At 57.5% G+C, this 15156-nt stretch overlaps 1 protein-coding gene across 2 annotated transcripts; it reads right to left on the reverse strand.

Moving 5' to 3' along the window:
• Positions 1-3079: 3079 nt before the first annotated feature.
• Positions 3080-15104, reverse strand: AGAP2 (ArfGAP with GTPase domain, ankyrin repeat and PH domain 2). Of its 2 annotated transcripts, XM_054580005.1 has the most exons (19): positions 13853-15104; positions 12101-12159; positions 11400-11487; positions 11121-11206; positions 10827-10974; positions 9749-9883; positions 9313-9422; positions 8732-8890; positions 8487-8573; positions 8300-8404; positions 7692-7854; positions 7390-7509; positions 6508-6636; positions 5534-5593; positions 5155-5303; positions 4954-5044; positions 4615-4837; positions 4246-4501; positions 3080-4070 (listed from the first exon to the last, which is right to left on the reverse strand). In XM_054580005.1, exons 1-19 carry the CDS (start codon positions 15012-15014, stop codon positions 3828-3830), a joined length of 3573 nt encoding a protein of 1190 aa, XP_054435980.1. In that variant the 5' UTR covers positions 15015-15104; the 3' UTR covers positions 3080-3827. The 2 variants fall into 2 exon arrangements, with proteins under 2 accessions (XP_054435980.1, XP_054435981.1); XM_054580006.1 differs by lacking the exon at positions 5534-5593.
• Between the last annotated feature and the right edge of the window lie 52 nt (positions 15105-15156).

Here is a 15156-nt window from a genome sequence, read left to right on the forward strand (position 1 = left end):
GTCTCTGAGCGTATAGCCTTCCCGCTGAAGACTCTCCACTGACTTCCAAGGTAAGAAAATAGCTGGAGGGCATGCAACTCCAGGTCTCCAAAGGTGGAAAGTGAGATTCATTATTGTTGAAGGAGGTTGTGTGAAACTGACCCTCTTCTTGCTGTCTGTGTACTTTTTGTGCATGTTATGCTTAAGTTGTTTAATTGAGAAATGTAATGGGTAGATGTATAAAACCCTGCTTACCCAGATCCGTTTCTATATCTTAAAGAGAGGGATGCTTCACCTGTGCAAGATCTGAGACATGGCTTCAAGGGCAGCTGCAGTCAGAATTCTGGGCTCAAATCCTCACCCCTCTTACCACCAGAAGAGCCTTGAACAAGATGTTTAGCTTTTCAAGTGCTGTTTCCTCGTGGGTAAATTATGGGTAATTATACTGGCCTCATAGGGTGGTTGTGAGAATTGAGTGAGATAGTATGTGTCACGCTCTTAGCCCAGTCCCTGGCCCACAGTGAGGGCACAGGAGTTCTGGGGAGACCTAGGTGGTACTTGGAGGCCAGAGGGAATCCCAAAAGTTGATCAGAAGTTACAATAGCGTCTTGCAGGACGGGAGGGTAGAGAGAAGCTGGGACAAGAGGGATATCTTTGATACGGAGGGAATCTTATCAGAAAACAAGTCCTGGAATCCTCACCAGATTTAATCATTTGTATAATACTTCTAATAAGAAATTTCTTTTTACTTTGGCTTTTGGTGAAAACCCCTTGGAGGAGTTTAGTCTGCCCCAGCTGTGCTAAGGCAAACAAAAGGAGAGGAGCAGGGGGTGTGGCAGATGGCAACCAGGTGCGGTGGGAAGGAGGAAGGTGGATGGTAGCCAGAATCTAGGCAAGGACACCCAAGGCAAGCTGGGAAGGTAGCAGGTTTCCTTTAGCCCCACAGAGAGCCCCCTTCTGGAGCCCTATGCTGCAGCCACCTGGGGGGCTTGATGCCTTGTTACCCGTCCACAACCATGCTTTACATCTCCAGCCAGGCCAAAGATGCAGCCTATGAAAACAAGAATCCTGTGGAATACTCATTATTGGGATTTGCTACGGGGCTGCCGATACCCTCCTTTTCAGTGGCCTGTGGACTTCCCCAGGCCTGTGGTTCCCTGTGCCAGTTCCATTCTCCCCAGGATGCTTGTTTCCTCCCCATGCTCTCAACCTTCTGAGGAAGGGAATGAGCTTTTGCCACCAAGAAGGGAAGGAGATGAAGTGGGGGAATCCAGTGTCTCTGAGCTGCAAGGGGGAATGGCCAGGTCTTCTAGATAAGTCTTCTTGGCTACTTGCCCCTCTTCTCACTTTGCCTTCCCAGACCACACACCTACATCTGCATCTGTTGCTTCACTGCACCCCTGAATCCACCTTTTCTTCAGTTAGTCTGCTCTGCTGTTCGGTCACCCAGCCTCGGATCCTGCAGAACCAGGGCTCCATGTGAGTGAGGCCTGGGCCCATTGCTGCAACCACACCTAGTTAGTTTGGTGGCTCACCTGCTGCTGAATGTCCCTCGGAGGGCTGAGGCCTGGCACCAACTCTACTGGAAGACACGGGCCACTGACTGATTCCTCAAGGGGGAGGGTAACCCATGGGTGGCTGAGCCCATCATGCACTGGCCACTATCCCAGCACCACCCCACCCAGTCCTCTCCCAGGGAAAGCACTTCTGGCTGCACCTGAGGAATGAGCAGCAGGACTGTCTACCGGCTGAAGCAGGAGGTGCTGCAGCTGTTGAAGGCAGCACTGGCCACAGGATGCTGTGGCCCCAGTGGCCCCGTGGGTTATATGGAAGTGGGCTAATACCTGCGTTGGCTGGACATGGAGTTCATGAACATCAAGGACCTCTGAGGCCAGGAGATCTTACACCTCTTCCCTCTTAACCAAGAAAAGGACCTGTACTGTAATAAGCTCTACTACTGGTACCAGGTCAGGTGCTCAAGGCGAGCAGGTTAACCTGGGACAGTCTTCCAGGGGCTGGCCCTGGAGACCTTACCAGGTGCCCAACAGATACGACCCAGGTAACTTGCCCAAGGCAACCTGGCTATGAAGTGGAGGGCCTAGTTTCTAAATCAGATCCAAAGTTCCTGCTCTCAACCCAAACTATCCCATCTTCTCACTTCTCCAAGCAGCCCCTCTCCCTGTCCTCTCCTCTAAACTTCACACCCTAACTCCTTCCCAGAACTGGGGCCATTTGGAAGTCAGTGACTTCTCTGCTCCCTGGATCCCCACTGTTGCTCTCTAACTTGCCTGTCTCCTTCTCCTGCATGAACCCAGAACTGCTGTGCAGTGAAGTATCTGACCTACCATCTCGGTGCCCTTGGACCCCTTGGATGCCCTGCCACCAGCCACAGCAGGACACACACTGCTGGGGTGGCCCTTCCCCCTCCAGTTCTCCACCTTGACCAAGGCCATTCCCTGACCCACCTCTTCACGAACAGATCAGCAACTCGCCCCCTAGACAAAATCACTTCCTCTTTAATTGCTGTTGAAGAAGATTCACACCACCTGTCTTAGAGGAGAAGGGGGTGTTTCCCCCTTGCCCCCTCCTGTCTCCAATTACCTGGTCTTTTACAAAATATTTTAGCCAGGAAAAAAAAAAAAAAAAGACCGGAAACCACTGACACAGACGACCCAAAGGCTGGGTTGATTGAGGGAGGCAGGGCTGGGCCGGGTAAGTCCACTCCACCACCCCCTTTCTGGGGATGGGGTAGGGGGCCTGGAGACCCTCCCAGCCACCTCACATCTTCTTACCCTGGCTGGGAGGGATCATGAGGTTGAGGGATGGGTCTGGAGCTTCTCCAGTGGGAGGGAGGGGCTGGATAGGAAAAATAGTGGGGGAGGGGTCCCATTGTAGGGGTGCCCCCTACCCCAGATCACCACGGGCGCTGCACAGTCACAGTTACGCAGTCACGGTCACAGACACAACCCAAGAGCACCCCCACCCCACCCCACCCTCTTCCCACCCTTGGCTTCCCCTACCCTGAACCACCCTCCCCAAGCCCCTGCCCACCCCTGCCCCCCTTGTTGGGGAACAAAGCAATAAATTACAAGGCCCCTCCCCAGTCCCCTTAGCCCGCTCCTACTCCATCCCTTCTCCCTCCTCAGATAGTAGTGAGGAGGGACCCAGGCTCTTGGCTCCCCCAGCCCTTTAGCTTCCATCCATGGGTGGGTTTGGGGGGACGTCTTGATATCCACTCCTCATGGTCCCTTTCACGGAAAGGGTTGGGGACCCCCCTACCCCTCATGGGCAGCAGGGGTCCTGCCCCTCGCTGCCCTTCCCCCTTCACTGGGCAGTGAGATTAGCGTGGAAGGGTGGGGTCCCCGTATTGGCCCCACGTCCCGGGGCTAGCCCTCCCACATGTTAAGCCCTCCCTCTGGCTTGGCGTCGCCCCAGGAGCCAGCCTGGGTAGGTGCTCCTGCCTAGCGATTGTCAAGCACAGGCAGGACTCGATCTTCCTCCCACCCCAGCCCGCCCTTAGGGGGCGCGAGTGGGCATAGTTGGCCCAGGAGCAGGCAAGCGCCGGGTCCCCTTCCTCAAACACCAAGTAGGTAGACCCAGAGCAATCCCAGTGTGAAAACAGTGGCAAGGGGGCGTATTGAGCTGGGATCTCCATGCCTTCTTGGGGAGAGGGAGGTGAGTTTGTGTCTCCTAGGAGGCGTGGGGGCTGTGCCCTCGTGGGGGGAAGAAATGCTCCCATGGGGTGGGGTGCGGATTGGAGAGGTGAGTGGGTGCATCTGTCCAGCGGTCCACCCAGTGCGGTCGTGCCCGGCCCGTGAAGGAGTGGGGACGTCTGTACCGCTGGGCAACTATACCAGCGCGACAGGGGCGTCGGCGCGACCCATGCTGGCAGCGCTGCTCCGGCGGTGGGGGCTGGGCGTGGCGGTAATGCTGGGAGTGGTGGCTGCGCTGGGCGTGGTGGCTGTGCTGCCGCCCTCTCCCGGGCAGCCGTGCTGGAGAAGGATGTCTGCGCACAGCTGGCTTCCAGCCTGGCGAGCGTAGAACAGCGCGGTGCGGCCCTGGGAGTCCCGGGCTGCCACGTCGGCTCCGTACTGTGGGGTGCAAACGGCCGCGTTACCGCGCAGCCCCGGGAGGCCACCTGCATGCCACTCCCCAAGATTTCCAGGCTCACTTCCAGGGTCCCTTTGAGAATACCAGGCTCCCCCTGCCGGGCTGTTTCCGAGATGGAGCCCTCAAAACCCCTTTACCTACTCCCCTCTCACGCACCCACAGCAGCAGCTGCGTGATGACAACGTGGGCGAGCTCGGCTGCCAGGTGAAGTGGGGAGCGAAGCTGCGGGTCCTCTACGCTGGTATCGAGCGGCCCGTGTCGCGCATGGGCCAGAAGCAGGAGAACGGCAGCCACGTCCTGGGCCTGCACTGCGGCCCACAGCTGGCGGCCCAGCGGCTCCTCCGACGTGCCCAGCGGCGCCAGGAACAGCAGCTGCTCGTACTTGGCCCGAATCCATGACTCCCGCTCCTCCCTGCAAGACCAGGGATCAATGGGAAAGGCCCTGGGGACCCCCACTAAGAACCTCTACCCAGGACACCCTCTGGGGAGCCCTCCTCACACACCAGTCTGTGCCCTCGCACATACCGCGAGGAATCCCGCGTGGGTTTGGCTCGGCCCCGCGTGTCGCTCTCCCACACACTGTTGGCCATGTCGTTGCCAATGGCCGTCAGCACCAGGGTCAGCTCCCGCGGCCAGTCGTCCAAGTCCAGGGAGCGAACGCGGGACAGGTGTGTTCCCAGGTTCCGGTGAATGCCAGAACACTCGATGCAGATGAGTGCGCCCAGGTTCAAGCTGGCCCACGTGGGGTCTGAGGAAGGAGTGAGAAGTCGGCTCACGGCAGAGCAAGAATGGGCGCCCGGGAATTCGCCAGCTCCGATGAACCACACTCCCTCCCAGGCCCCTCTACTGCCCCCTTGCGCTCACTGGGGGCCCCGCAGTCCACGCAGATGGAGTTCCCCTTGGCGTTCCGAATCGCCTGGATAGCCACGGCTTCGCTTTGGCTGTCTGTGCGTAGCTGCAGAAAGGGCTGGGGTTACTACTGACTCTCCCAGGGAGCCCTTCTCCGGACTCCTCAGACACACCTCTGCTTCCCACCCCACCCCCAGCTCCTGTCATCCCCATTACCTTGACCTTGCTGCTCTCACAGCATTGCAGACTGGCTAGGATCTGACTTTCGATCGCCTGGACCCAGGCATCCCGCTCCTCAAAACTGGCTGCCTCAAAGTGCCACGTCTGGCCAGTGCTGGACACGATCAAGAACTCGAAATTTTCCTCTGGGTGGGGGGATGAGATAGGGTCATGAGGGACAGAGTTCAAACAGGGGCTGCCTTCCCCAAACCTTCCCCCCTGATGTCCATCCCAAGCCCCTGGGAGTGGGGCGGAGGGGCTGGGGAAGCAGAGGGTGGGGGAGAGCAGGAAGCCCGAGCACATGCAGGGGAAGGCAGGGGCACCCCCATCCCTCTGCACCCCAGCTGAGCACCCCTCCCAGCTCCCCGCTTGTTACCTGCTTTATAAATATTTCTTAAACTACCAAAGGATTTTAGTTTCCACATTTTGCGCTTGGCTGGTTTCCCGAAGCGAAGGAGATAGAGATAGAATAGAGAGCAGAACGGAAAAAGAGACCAAGAGAGAAGGAGAAAAAGAGGCAGAGAGATGGAGAGAGAGTGACAGAGTGCCAGAGACAAAGCAGGACAGACAGATGGGGAGAGAAAGCAGAACTAAAGTCAGTGGCCCCGGAGCAGAGTAGAGCGGAAGCCAAGAGCCATGAGAGCAGGCAGATCTGGAACCTGGGTCTGAGCACCCAGCAGAGAGCAGGGGCAGTAGGGACCAGTTATCATGACCAGTGGAGAGCCGGGTCTCTGGGAAGGGAAGGGATGGTCAGGATCTGAGTAAACATGGGGAAAGGGTCCAGAAGGTAGGTCACAGGCCTGGGATGAGGGGGCCTGGAGTTCAGAAGTCTTGAGGGCCTGGGGGCTTCACTGGGTTCAGGAATGGGTATCACTGTGGTCAAGAGTTGTCAGGGGAGCTTGGCGATCATAGGAAGTTACTGGGAACAGGGGCTGGGTGGTCACAGAGTCCAGGAGCTGAGGAGTCAATGGGGGACACTGAGGTCAGGGGCTGAGTTCCTGGGGGACCACGGGGGCTTCTGGGTGCAGGAGCTGGGGTGGTAAGCAGAGTTGAGGGCAGGAACAGGAACTAGAGGGTCATTAGGAGAGTAAGCGAGACCTGCAGACTCGTGGAGGCCGTTGCGCGCGGGGCTGGGGACTGCTGGGGTAAAAGGCAGTGACGGGGCAATGGGGGGAAGGCCGAGGGCTGAGGGGTGTCCATCCATTTTTTCACTAAATTATGTGCAAAATGGTAATGGTAGTCAAGCACTCAGCTCAAGCACTTTTCCTCTCCCTGGAGGAACCAGGCCAGGGATCTGGAGTTGGGGGTGAGGGTCCAGCGTGGGAGTGCAACTGCCCACTAGGGCCTCACCTTCAGCCTGCCCTGCCGAGCCTTCAGTCTTGGACGGTGTTGTCAGTTTTTTCCTCCTCTGCTTCTTCACCATAGGAGAAGGAGGAGGCTCCCGACTCAGGGGGCTCAGGTCTCCGGATGGCGTACAGTCTTAGGGAGGGGGACACAGCTGCTTCAGTTGCCCCCTCCACAGATTTCCTGATTTCACATAGCCTGTCTCCTCCCCTGGACTAGCTCTGGCATTTCAGTGTCCCTCTTCCCCGCTGGCCCCCTCCAGCAGGTCCCCCTTAATTACTCCTGAGGAGGTGGGCACATGAGTGGTTGACAGTCAGACCTGTACTCAGATCCTGACTCTGCCACTTACTGGCCTTGAGACCTTGAGCAAGTCATTTAATCTTCTGAGCCTCAGTTTCTTCATCCCTAAAATGGGGATAATAATCTTGACCTGGCAAGGTTGTTGTGAGGATTGCTTGCTACAATGTTACTTGCTCTTTTAAGTAAATAAAGTGTTGTGTGTGTGTGTGTGTGATTTCCAAACTTCCAAACACTGAATGCTGTGAGCTGGACAATGCTCTCAGTTCGTTTAGGCCTTAAAACAACCCTCTCAGGTAGAAACTATTATCTCCATTTTATAAACAAGGAAACCTAGGCATGGAGATGCCAGGCAGCTTGCCCAAGTGGCAAGCCAGGATTCAAGTTCAGGCAGTTCAGTTCTAGAACCCACTCGTTTTAAACCCTACAATGAAGACGGTAATGCCAGGCTTGGTGCCTGGCACCCGGCAGATGCTCAGTGTGTCCACTCATGCATTGGATTCCAGCCTCCAAGCTCCCACTCCAATTTCACTTCCCACCCGCATCCCATTTGGGTTTGAAAGACAATGATGGAGGGGGGTCCTCACTGACCAGTGCTGAGGGCTCGGGCCAAGTTCCGGTCTGGTTTCAGCAGGTGCTTGGATGTCTGGTCTGGTGGTGGCTGCAGGGAACTGGGGCTGGGGCTTGGGCTTGGGGTGGGAGTAGTGGCTTCTGTTGGAAGGAGAAGATAAAAACCTCAGTGAGCCACTCAGTCCCTGGGTCCCATGCCTTAGTGGTACTTCCTTACCGCCCACTTTCTCACTTAACCAGTTCCAGCCCCTGCTTCTCCACTACCCCTCCTTTGTCCCTAGCCACGGCCCCTCTCCTTCCCCTTTGTCATGAGCCCCACTCACCAGGGCCTTCGCCCATCTGGACAGTGCTCATGTCCTTGACCAGCCCATTGATGCTGGCCGAGGGGCCAAAAGCAGAGATGGCTCGTGGGGGGCGCTTGCCAGGGACTTTGACTGTTGTTCGTAGCAAGTCCATCTCCTTGCCATGGGTACTATGGATGTAGTCCTGGAGGGGCACGGGGTTGAGAGTATAGGGAAGGCTGGGGTCCTTGGTGCTGCTCGGAAGCAACCAACAGTAGGGAATAAAGAGGGACTGGAGGGGGGCCCTGGGAACTGACGATGGGGATGGGCTTCTACGGCACGAGCCAAACAGACTCGGCCCAGCACTGTCTCCTCCATTCAGGGAAAGCATTCCCCGAATGACAGGCCAGGCGGAGGTGCTTTCTCCTTGCTCTCCCACTAGACTGAAAACTCCTGGGGAGATAGAGTCCCCGTTTCACCCCCAGCATGGTTACATGAGAGGCGCCTAACCTTGAATATGCTTGCTAAACTTAAGAGAACGGGGCGAGCTTTCCAGAAATGATGTTAGTGTTTGTCAGAGGCACGGACTTGCAGAGCTGGAAGGGCGTCTAAGACCAGCCAGTGTAGCCCAGCCAGCCTCTGCCACTCACGTTAATGCTGGGGTGGTAAAGTAGGAAACCGTTACTGGACAGGGTCACATATTTCTTCTTCCATTCTTTGTTCAAGGAGTTGCCACTTCGCTTTAGTAGGAAGCTCTGTAATATGGAAAAAGATGTGGATGAAAAGCCATTTAAGACCAGCTACCCCCGGCCTGCCCTCAGCTTCTGGACCACCGACCTGTTTAATGGGGATGGCTCGCCCACTCCCTGTTGTCTCTCCCCGACTGTCCAAGCTCCGCTTCTCAGAGTCACTGCCCCGACGGTTCTGGAGTGGTTATTGGCATCAGTTAGAGGATGGGTGGAGGGACACACTGATGAAAGTACAGGGAAGACAGATGAAAAAGGGCCCAACAGAGGGGTCTAGGGTCCAGAGAAGATGGGCAGGTAACAAGGGGCGGGGATGGGGATCGGCATGTCCAATACCGCGAAAAGGCTGGTCCTGCGCTTGGCTGCCCGGTGCAGAGACCCGGGGGTGCTCAGTCCAGCCACCGCAGCGGCCTCAGCTCGGAGCTCACGGTGACCGACATTGGGTGAGGACGGGAGGGAAGAAGAGTAGTCGCTAGTGTGGCCCCCGTTACTAGCCTGGAGAAGTAAAAACAGCTGAGGTGCTCCCACCCCACCAAGCTGCAGCTACATCTGTTTATGAGAAATCGGAGAACGTTTTTGATCTCATCACCATTTATTTGTATTAGCGTTAATAATAAAACTCCTCACTGGCGTTGTCACAGTGCTATAGATTTTACAAAGTTGACTTCACAAGTTTTATGCCTTATAATCTTCCTAACAACCTTGGGAGGTTTAGGTCACTTGCTCAAGGACATCGCAAACAGTGTTTCAAACCTTTGTCACTCTCCAGTCCAATGCACTTGCTACAAATGGTGTCACCACGCTTTCCACCTGCCTCCTCCCACAACCTCCTTGGGTGCTCTGCGCTTGTCCTTGGGTCACCAGCCACTCCTCTGACTCTTACCAGTCCCTCCGTGGACCCTGAAACACCAACTCACCTGCCCAGCTACGGGGGTGGAAGCAGCTGAGTGGCTTGGGGAGCTGGGTAGGGACTTGCAGGCAGCCAGAAGCTGTTGCTGTTTGCGCAAGGTCACCACCTTCTGGGCCACTGAGGTGGAGAGAGGGAAGGGGTGTGAGCAGAGCAGATCCCCAAGAACACCCTTTGGTGCCCAGCTTTGAGAAATCCCCAAGAGATAACATAGGCACCTACTTTCTTGTCACTGTGGCCTTCATGCCACATGTCACCTTGCCAGCTCCTCCAGCCCAGGAGGACCTCGTGGCTATGAAGCTAAACTTCTCCGACCTCCTTGTTCCCTCCTCCCTCCCACGCAGGCAAATGGCCTATCACTCAGAGAGAGGCCTGGCTGCGCAACGTCTAAGAATACCCTAGGCCTCTAGTTCTGTTCGCACATATGCTGGGATCACCACACTCACCCTCCTGGAAGACCCGGTCCACGTTGAGGCCATAGGTTGCACAAGTCTCGTAGTAGCTGCAGCGTTTCATATCCGCACACAGAGCTCTGGCACGAGCGTCGCCCACAACACGAGGGGAGGAAGCACTGATCCTGTCTGAGGGGACAGGAAAGAAGCAGGACTGGGACCTCTCCCCCATTTTTCCTGCTTTCCTTTCCCTTGGGCTCCAGGGTGGAATGGAGTACGTAATCCTTTTTTAAGTGCTGGGCCCAGCTCACATGTCCAACTGCATTATGAGTAGGCGGGGTGCACTCTGTGTGTCTTTTAAAAAATGCTCCAGAGTTGAGTGGAGCTTCCTGGCGAGGTCTAAAATGGCTGAGACTCACAAGTGACAATCACCCTGTCCTGCAAATCCAGGGAACCCTGAGCCGAGTAGGAGAACACCTGGCATGTGAAGTGGGAAAAGGATGAATTCCATGGGTAACAGGTGGGCTGCTCACTCTGCCGCAGGGAACCTGGAGGCAAGCGACAGGTGGGAGCAGGCACCTGCTGGATAGGCGTCCAGAGAGAGAGTCCTGCCAGCCCGACGCAGGTGGGCCGCGGAGAGGCCTCCCCGGGCTCTGGTGGACAGTCTGAGCCCCTCTGAATCACTTCTTTGAGAACGGAAATGTTTTCTGCCCTTTGTGTTTTCGCCCTCATTTCATTTGTGTTTTCTCTTTGTTTTAAAGAAGCTCCTTTGAAAAGTGTCGGCCCAACCCAGCAAGAGAGAGATGGAAAAGGCTTTCTATCCACACTAGCGCCTGAGATTTTGTTTCCCATAGTGGTGGCATCAGGAAATGGCAGTGAAAGAGCACAAGGTCTCTGACGTGTAGGAGACAGCAGACTGCCACTCCAGCGTCCCTCCCTCTCTGGAGTCTCCTTTTCTCTGGTCAGGTCTTGGGAAATTTGGGTTGGTTTAATGGCTCTCTTATCTGGAGGCCAGGCTTCCTCTAGAAGATAACTGGACTCCACGTGGCCATTTGCACTCCTTACCAAGTTCTCTCGTCTGTTGGGCAATACCCCAGTAGCTGTCAGTAGTGCCTTCCCAGCCCCTCCTTACCTTGTGTCCCCACCAGTGCCAGCGCCAGGCCTCCTCGTCCCTCCCCCCGGAGGGAGCTCAGCTGCCCGTGGAGACGGCTCACGGCCTGGAAACTATTCTCATCCTCCAGGCTGAAGACCAAGATCACAGCATCTGCCCAGCCTGAGAACTTGCGGCGGTTGAGGGAGCAAATAGAGGGTCAAACAAGTCCACTTCTCTGGATGATATTCCCAGTTAGACCTGGGAAACCAGAGTCCCCTCCCTTGGCCAGCGCTGACCCCAGCCAGCCTGCCTACCCCATACCTCACCCCTCACCTTGGCATCAGGTGCCCCAGCTTCCTCTCGGATCAACACCAGATGAGTCTGTCCGTCTACCAACATCTCTTTCTTGTGCTGCTCACCTGTCCAGAAGGGTTGGAAGTGGCAGGTCAGTCACAGGCCACCAGACCACCCCACGATTCCTCTACTTTAGCTGTCATGGCTTCATCCTTCCATCGGGTCTCCACATCTGCCTAGTCATTGATCACATCTCCCGGTCACTGATCTGGATCCCTGACCCCAATCTTTACTTTACTGTGGCTTCCGAGAACTCACTCTCTGTCTTCTCCAGCACCTGGTATGAACCGGTCAGGAATCGATGGATGAGCGATGACTTCCCACTCCTGGCGTCACCCAGCACACCCTGAGGACAAGGTTGTAGAGTAGAGATTGTGGGAATGAAGGGGAGGAGGGATGCTTGAGACTGGAGAACTTAAAGAGACTGGCAGTGTGAAATCATCCAAGGAGGGCCCTACAGGGCTTGGACGGCACGCAGTGGAGAACATTTGGGAGGATCAAGCTAGGTATGTGGCAAGAAATGTCCCCAAGCTCAAAGTGATCCATGAGCTGTGGAATGTCAGCAACTCAGCACAATTTGTATGTGTGTGTTGTGCTGTTTAGAAAACATACTAGATGTGTGTATGGGGGTAGGGAGGCATGTTACAGCCCTAGGCACTGGTTGAAAAGTTTAACCCAATTTTTGGCAGTAGAACATGAAAGGCTATATGAGAGATATCAGAAATGAGGAGAAGCGTGGAAGATAGTCATGGATAAACAGAAAAGGAGACTGAAGAAGAAAACGTTGTGAGGATGTATCAAGCCTCAGGAAGGTGCTATGAAGGTAGAATCTCAGGAGAACTAAAATCTATTCCCAATTCTCACAGAGCGAGGGAAAGGAGGAGATAAAGGCAAGAGGGCTGAGAATGCAGTGGGCAGGCAGCAAGCCTTTCTGCAGACAAGGGGGCTGGGTTACCTACCAGGCGCAGTTCAGGAATGGAGCGACTCAAAGTCCATTCCTGGCTATTGACCACAGCCTCTGTAATGGGAAAGGAGCCATAAGAGGGGACATTCCAGGCCCAGGAGGACTCCCAACACTCAGCCTCCCCTCCCCCTTTTGCAGTTTTCCTTAACCCTCAGGACCCTGTCCGGGCTGGGAAGCTGTGTGGAAAGACTAGGTTTGAGAGTGGTCCCCAGTCCTCCCATCCTAGCCAGCTCTCTCCACAGCTGTTGCTGCCGCTCAGTGGTTGCTTAGCAACGGAGTCAGCAAGCCGAAAATACTTCAGTTGGCATCTCCCTTAAAACACATCCCCAAACGTAAATCCCTGCCCCAGACCTGGGGACCAGGACTCTGACAGTGGTGGGTCCTTCCCTCTGGAAGGAGAACATAAGAGGGTCTCCTGCCCAAAGGCCTGTCTGAATACCAGGAGAGACCGTGGGAGGAGGGGCTGGGACACAGAAGGGAGTGAGTCTTCCTCAATCTTCATTTCACAGGAGAGAAACTGAGGTGAGGGATATGCCTTCCCTTTTTCCAGGTCGGTGGCCTGGAGGCCTGACTCCTTCCCACAGCCCAAGACGCGGTGCTTGGATTTTCTGAGCCTCCTTCTTCCATAACCCTCCCCAGAAGCATCCCCCAAAAGAACTGTGGGGAAGGGCTTCAATCCCTGGCCAAGAGAAGCCACAGGCCTGGAGGAGCGGGAGGAGGATGGACGCTCCTTCCGCCCGCCGCCCGCCGCCGCCCCCGGGTTCAGCCCCCGCGCCTGACACCGGCCGGACGTTCCCGGGGTGCCGCAGCTGCGGCGGGAACTCTGGGATCCGGAGCCATCTGCTCCCACCCGCTCCAGAGCCAAACCCGGGGCCGCCCCCGCTCCCGGACCTGCCTCCCCTCCGGGAGTGTGAGCCGAACCATGAGTCCCTCGCCTCTCTTCCAAAGAAAAGAAAAGAAAAGAAAAGAAAAGAAAAGAAATCAAGACATCCCCCTCCCCTTGAAAGAAACAGCTACCGTCTCCGTACCCCCTCCCAAGTCCCCAGGGGGTAAGAATTGCCTTTGCAGCAGCTCCGCCCCCTTGAGTCACTCCTGGTCAGCCCCCTGGGGGAGTTCAGTTAGGCTCTGGGTGGGCAGTGGGGGAAGTGAGGCTTCCTATCCACCCCCTCTCACTTCACAGTCAAGTGTTCAGCTCGATCCAGTCCCCACGCACTCCCTCACTGCCCAATCCGCCTTTGCTGCGTGGAAAGAAACAGAGACCCCTCTTGCTGCCTCCTAGACTGTTCTCAGCCCAGGGGGAGACCTGTCCCTGGCCAGGAGCTGCCTGCAAGGTCACTTTCATGCCACCTGCCCCAAGTGGTCAGCATAAACTGAGGCTTCCTAACCCCCTTCCCCTTCAGCGTCCCTCTGGGCAAGGCCAAGTCCTGTTTCTATGCTCCCAGATTCCAGCTGAGGCTGGAACTGGGGTCTGGGGTTTCTGTGAGAGCAATTTCCTACAGTCACTCTGACCAAGGGCATCACTGAGTCCCTCTGAAATCGTCATTTCTCCTGTCACGCACGGTAGCTACTCACCCCCCTCAGGACCTCTTATTCTGGACCCAGGTCTTTGGCAGAGAAGTCAGCCTGGTTGCTCTGCCCACCCAAGAGAGAAGCTTCCCTAGTTCAGTGCTGCATATGGCTCCCCCAACCCAAGCTGAGCATTCCAGGTGCCCTCCCCTCCCGGTTCTCAGACCCTGGTCCTACTCACTAGGGGAGGTGCGGAGCTCTGTGCCCAGCAGCTCCCTGGACCCGCTGCCAGAAGACAGGCCTGAGGGTCCAGGAGGGGGCCCGGAACCAGGAGGCCCCCCTGTGCTCTTGGTGAAGATGCCGCTGATAAACTTGAGCATCTTGCGATCCCGAGTGGATGCTCGGCCCCCCTCCCGGCCCCGTTTCAGCCCCGGAGCTGGAGGCTCCAGAGTGATTGGAGGTGCAGGCCCAGTTGGCTGCGCGGAGGCGGCGGTGACAATAGTGGCTGGAGCCGGGGTTGCTGGGATGGTTAATGGAGGAGGAGAGCCCGCAGGTGGTCCCGGGTGCAAGTCACTGTTGTCCAAGGTCTTACTCTTGCCTTTCCGAGGGGACAGCTTCCCTCGGGCTCCGGGCCCAGCCCCGACTCCACCAGAGGTCGTGGCTGCAGCTCCCCCTGCCCCGGCAGCGGCAGCGGCAGCAGCTCCAGTCCCGGCGCTGCTCTTTGACCCCTTGACCTTAGGCTTGCCCTCGCTTTCGGGCCACGACAGGCGGCTACCCGCGCCCTTGCCCCCGCCGGCTTTGGCGCCACTCGTGGTCACGGTCTTGCAAGGCTTGGGAGCCGGTGGAGGAGGCGCCACCTTAAGCCTCCGGGTGCCAGTGCCCGGGTGCGGGGAAGACGAGCCGGGGACGCCGCCTCCCGCCCGGCCTTCAGGCTCTGGGCCCCCCCAGCTCGGGCTGCTGAGCAGGGGGCGCCGGGTGGAGGTGGGGCCAGCTCCGGGCTTGGGGTCGGGGCTCAGCCCCCCGGAAAGCGGGGGCCCCGGAGGGGCGGCCCAGAGGGAGAGGCGGCGGCCGGGAGCGGGGGAGACGGGGCGGGCCGGACTGGCGGGAGCCGGGGACAGGGCGGGGGTCTCGGCGCCCTCGGCGCCCCCGGCGCCCGCGCTGCTTGTGCTGATCCACAGCGCATCCTGCCGGTGGAAGAGACGCTCATGCCGCTTCTTGCCCGGCTCCTCCGCGCCTCGGGGGCTGCCAGGATCCCCGGTCTCCGCACCTCTGGTCCCGGGGGCGCCCGCTGCGGCCGCAGACGGAGAAGGCGGCGGCGGAGGCACCGACTCGAGCTTGACCAGGGTCAGCGAGATGAGGTAGGTCGTTGTCCGGCGCTGAAGCGCGCCCGCGCCCCGGCTCATGGGGCCCCGAGACCCCCGAGCTGGGGAGGGGAGAGGAGTCCCCCGGACTGCCTCAGGGGGGCCCGGCCATGGGGCCGCCCTGCTCGCTGCCCCCAGCCCCCGGACCCCGCTGAGCCCCCGGCCCGGCTCCTCTGTCGCCGCC

This window comes from Pteronotus mesoamericanus, unplaced genomic scaffold, assembly GCF_021234165.1.
Source record: "Pteronotus mesoamericanus isolate MK-2021 breed Mesoamerican mustached bat unplaced genomic scaffold, CSHL_Meso_final contig_56, whole genome shotgun sequence".
NCBI classification, from domain to species: domain Eukaryota; kingdom Metazoa; phylum Chordata; class Mammalia; order Chiroptera; family Mormoopidae; genus Pteronotus; species Pteronotus mesoamericanus.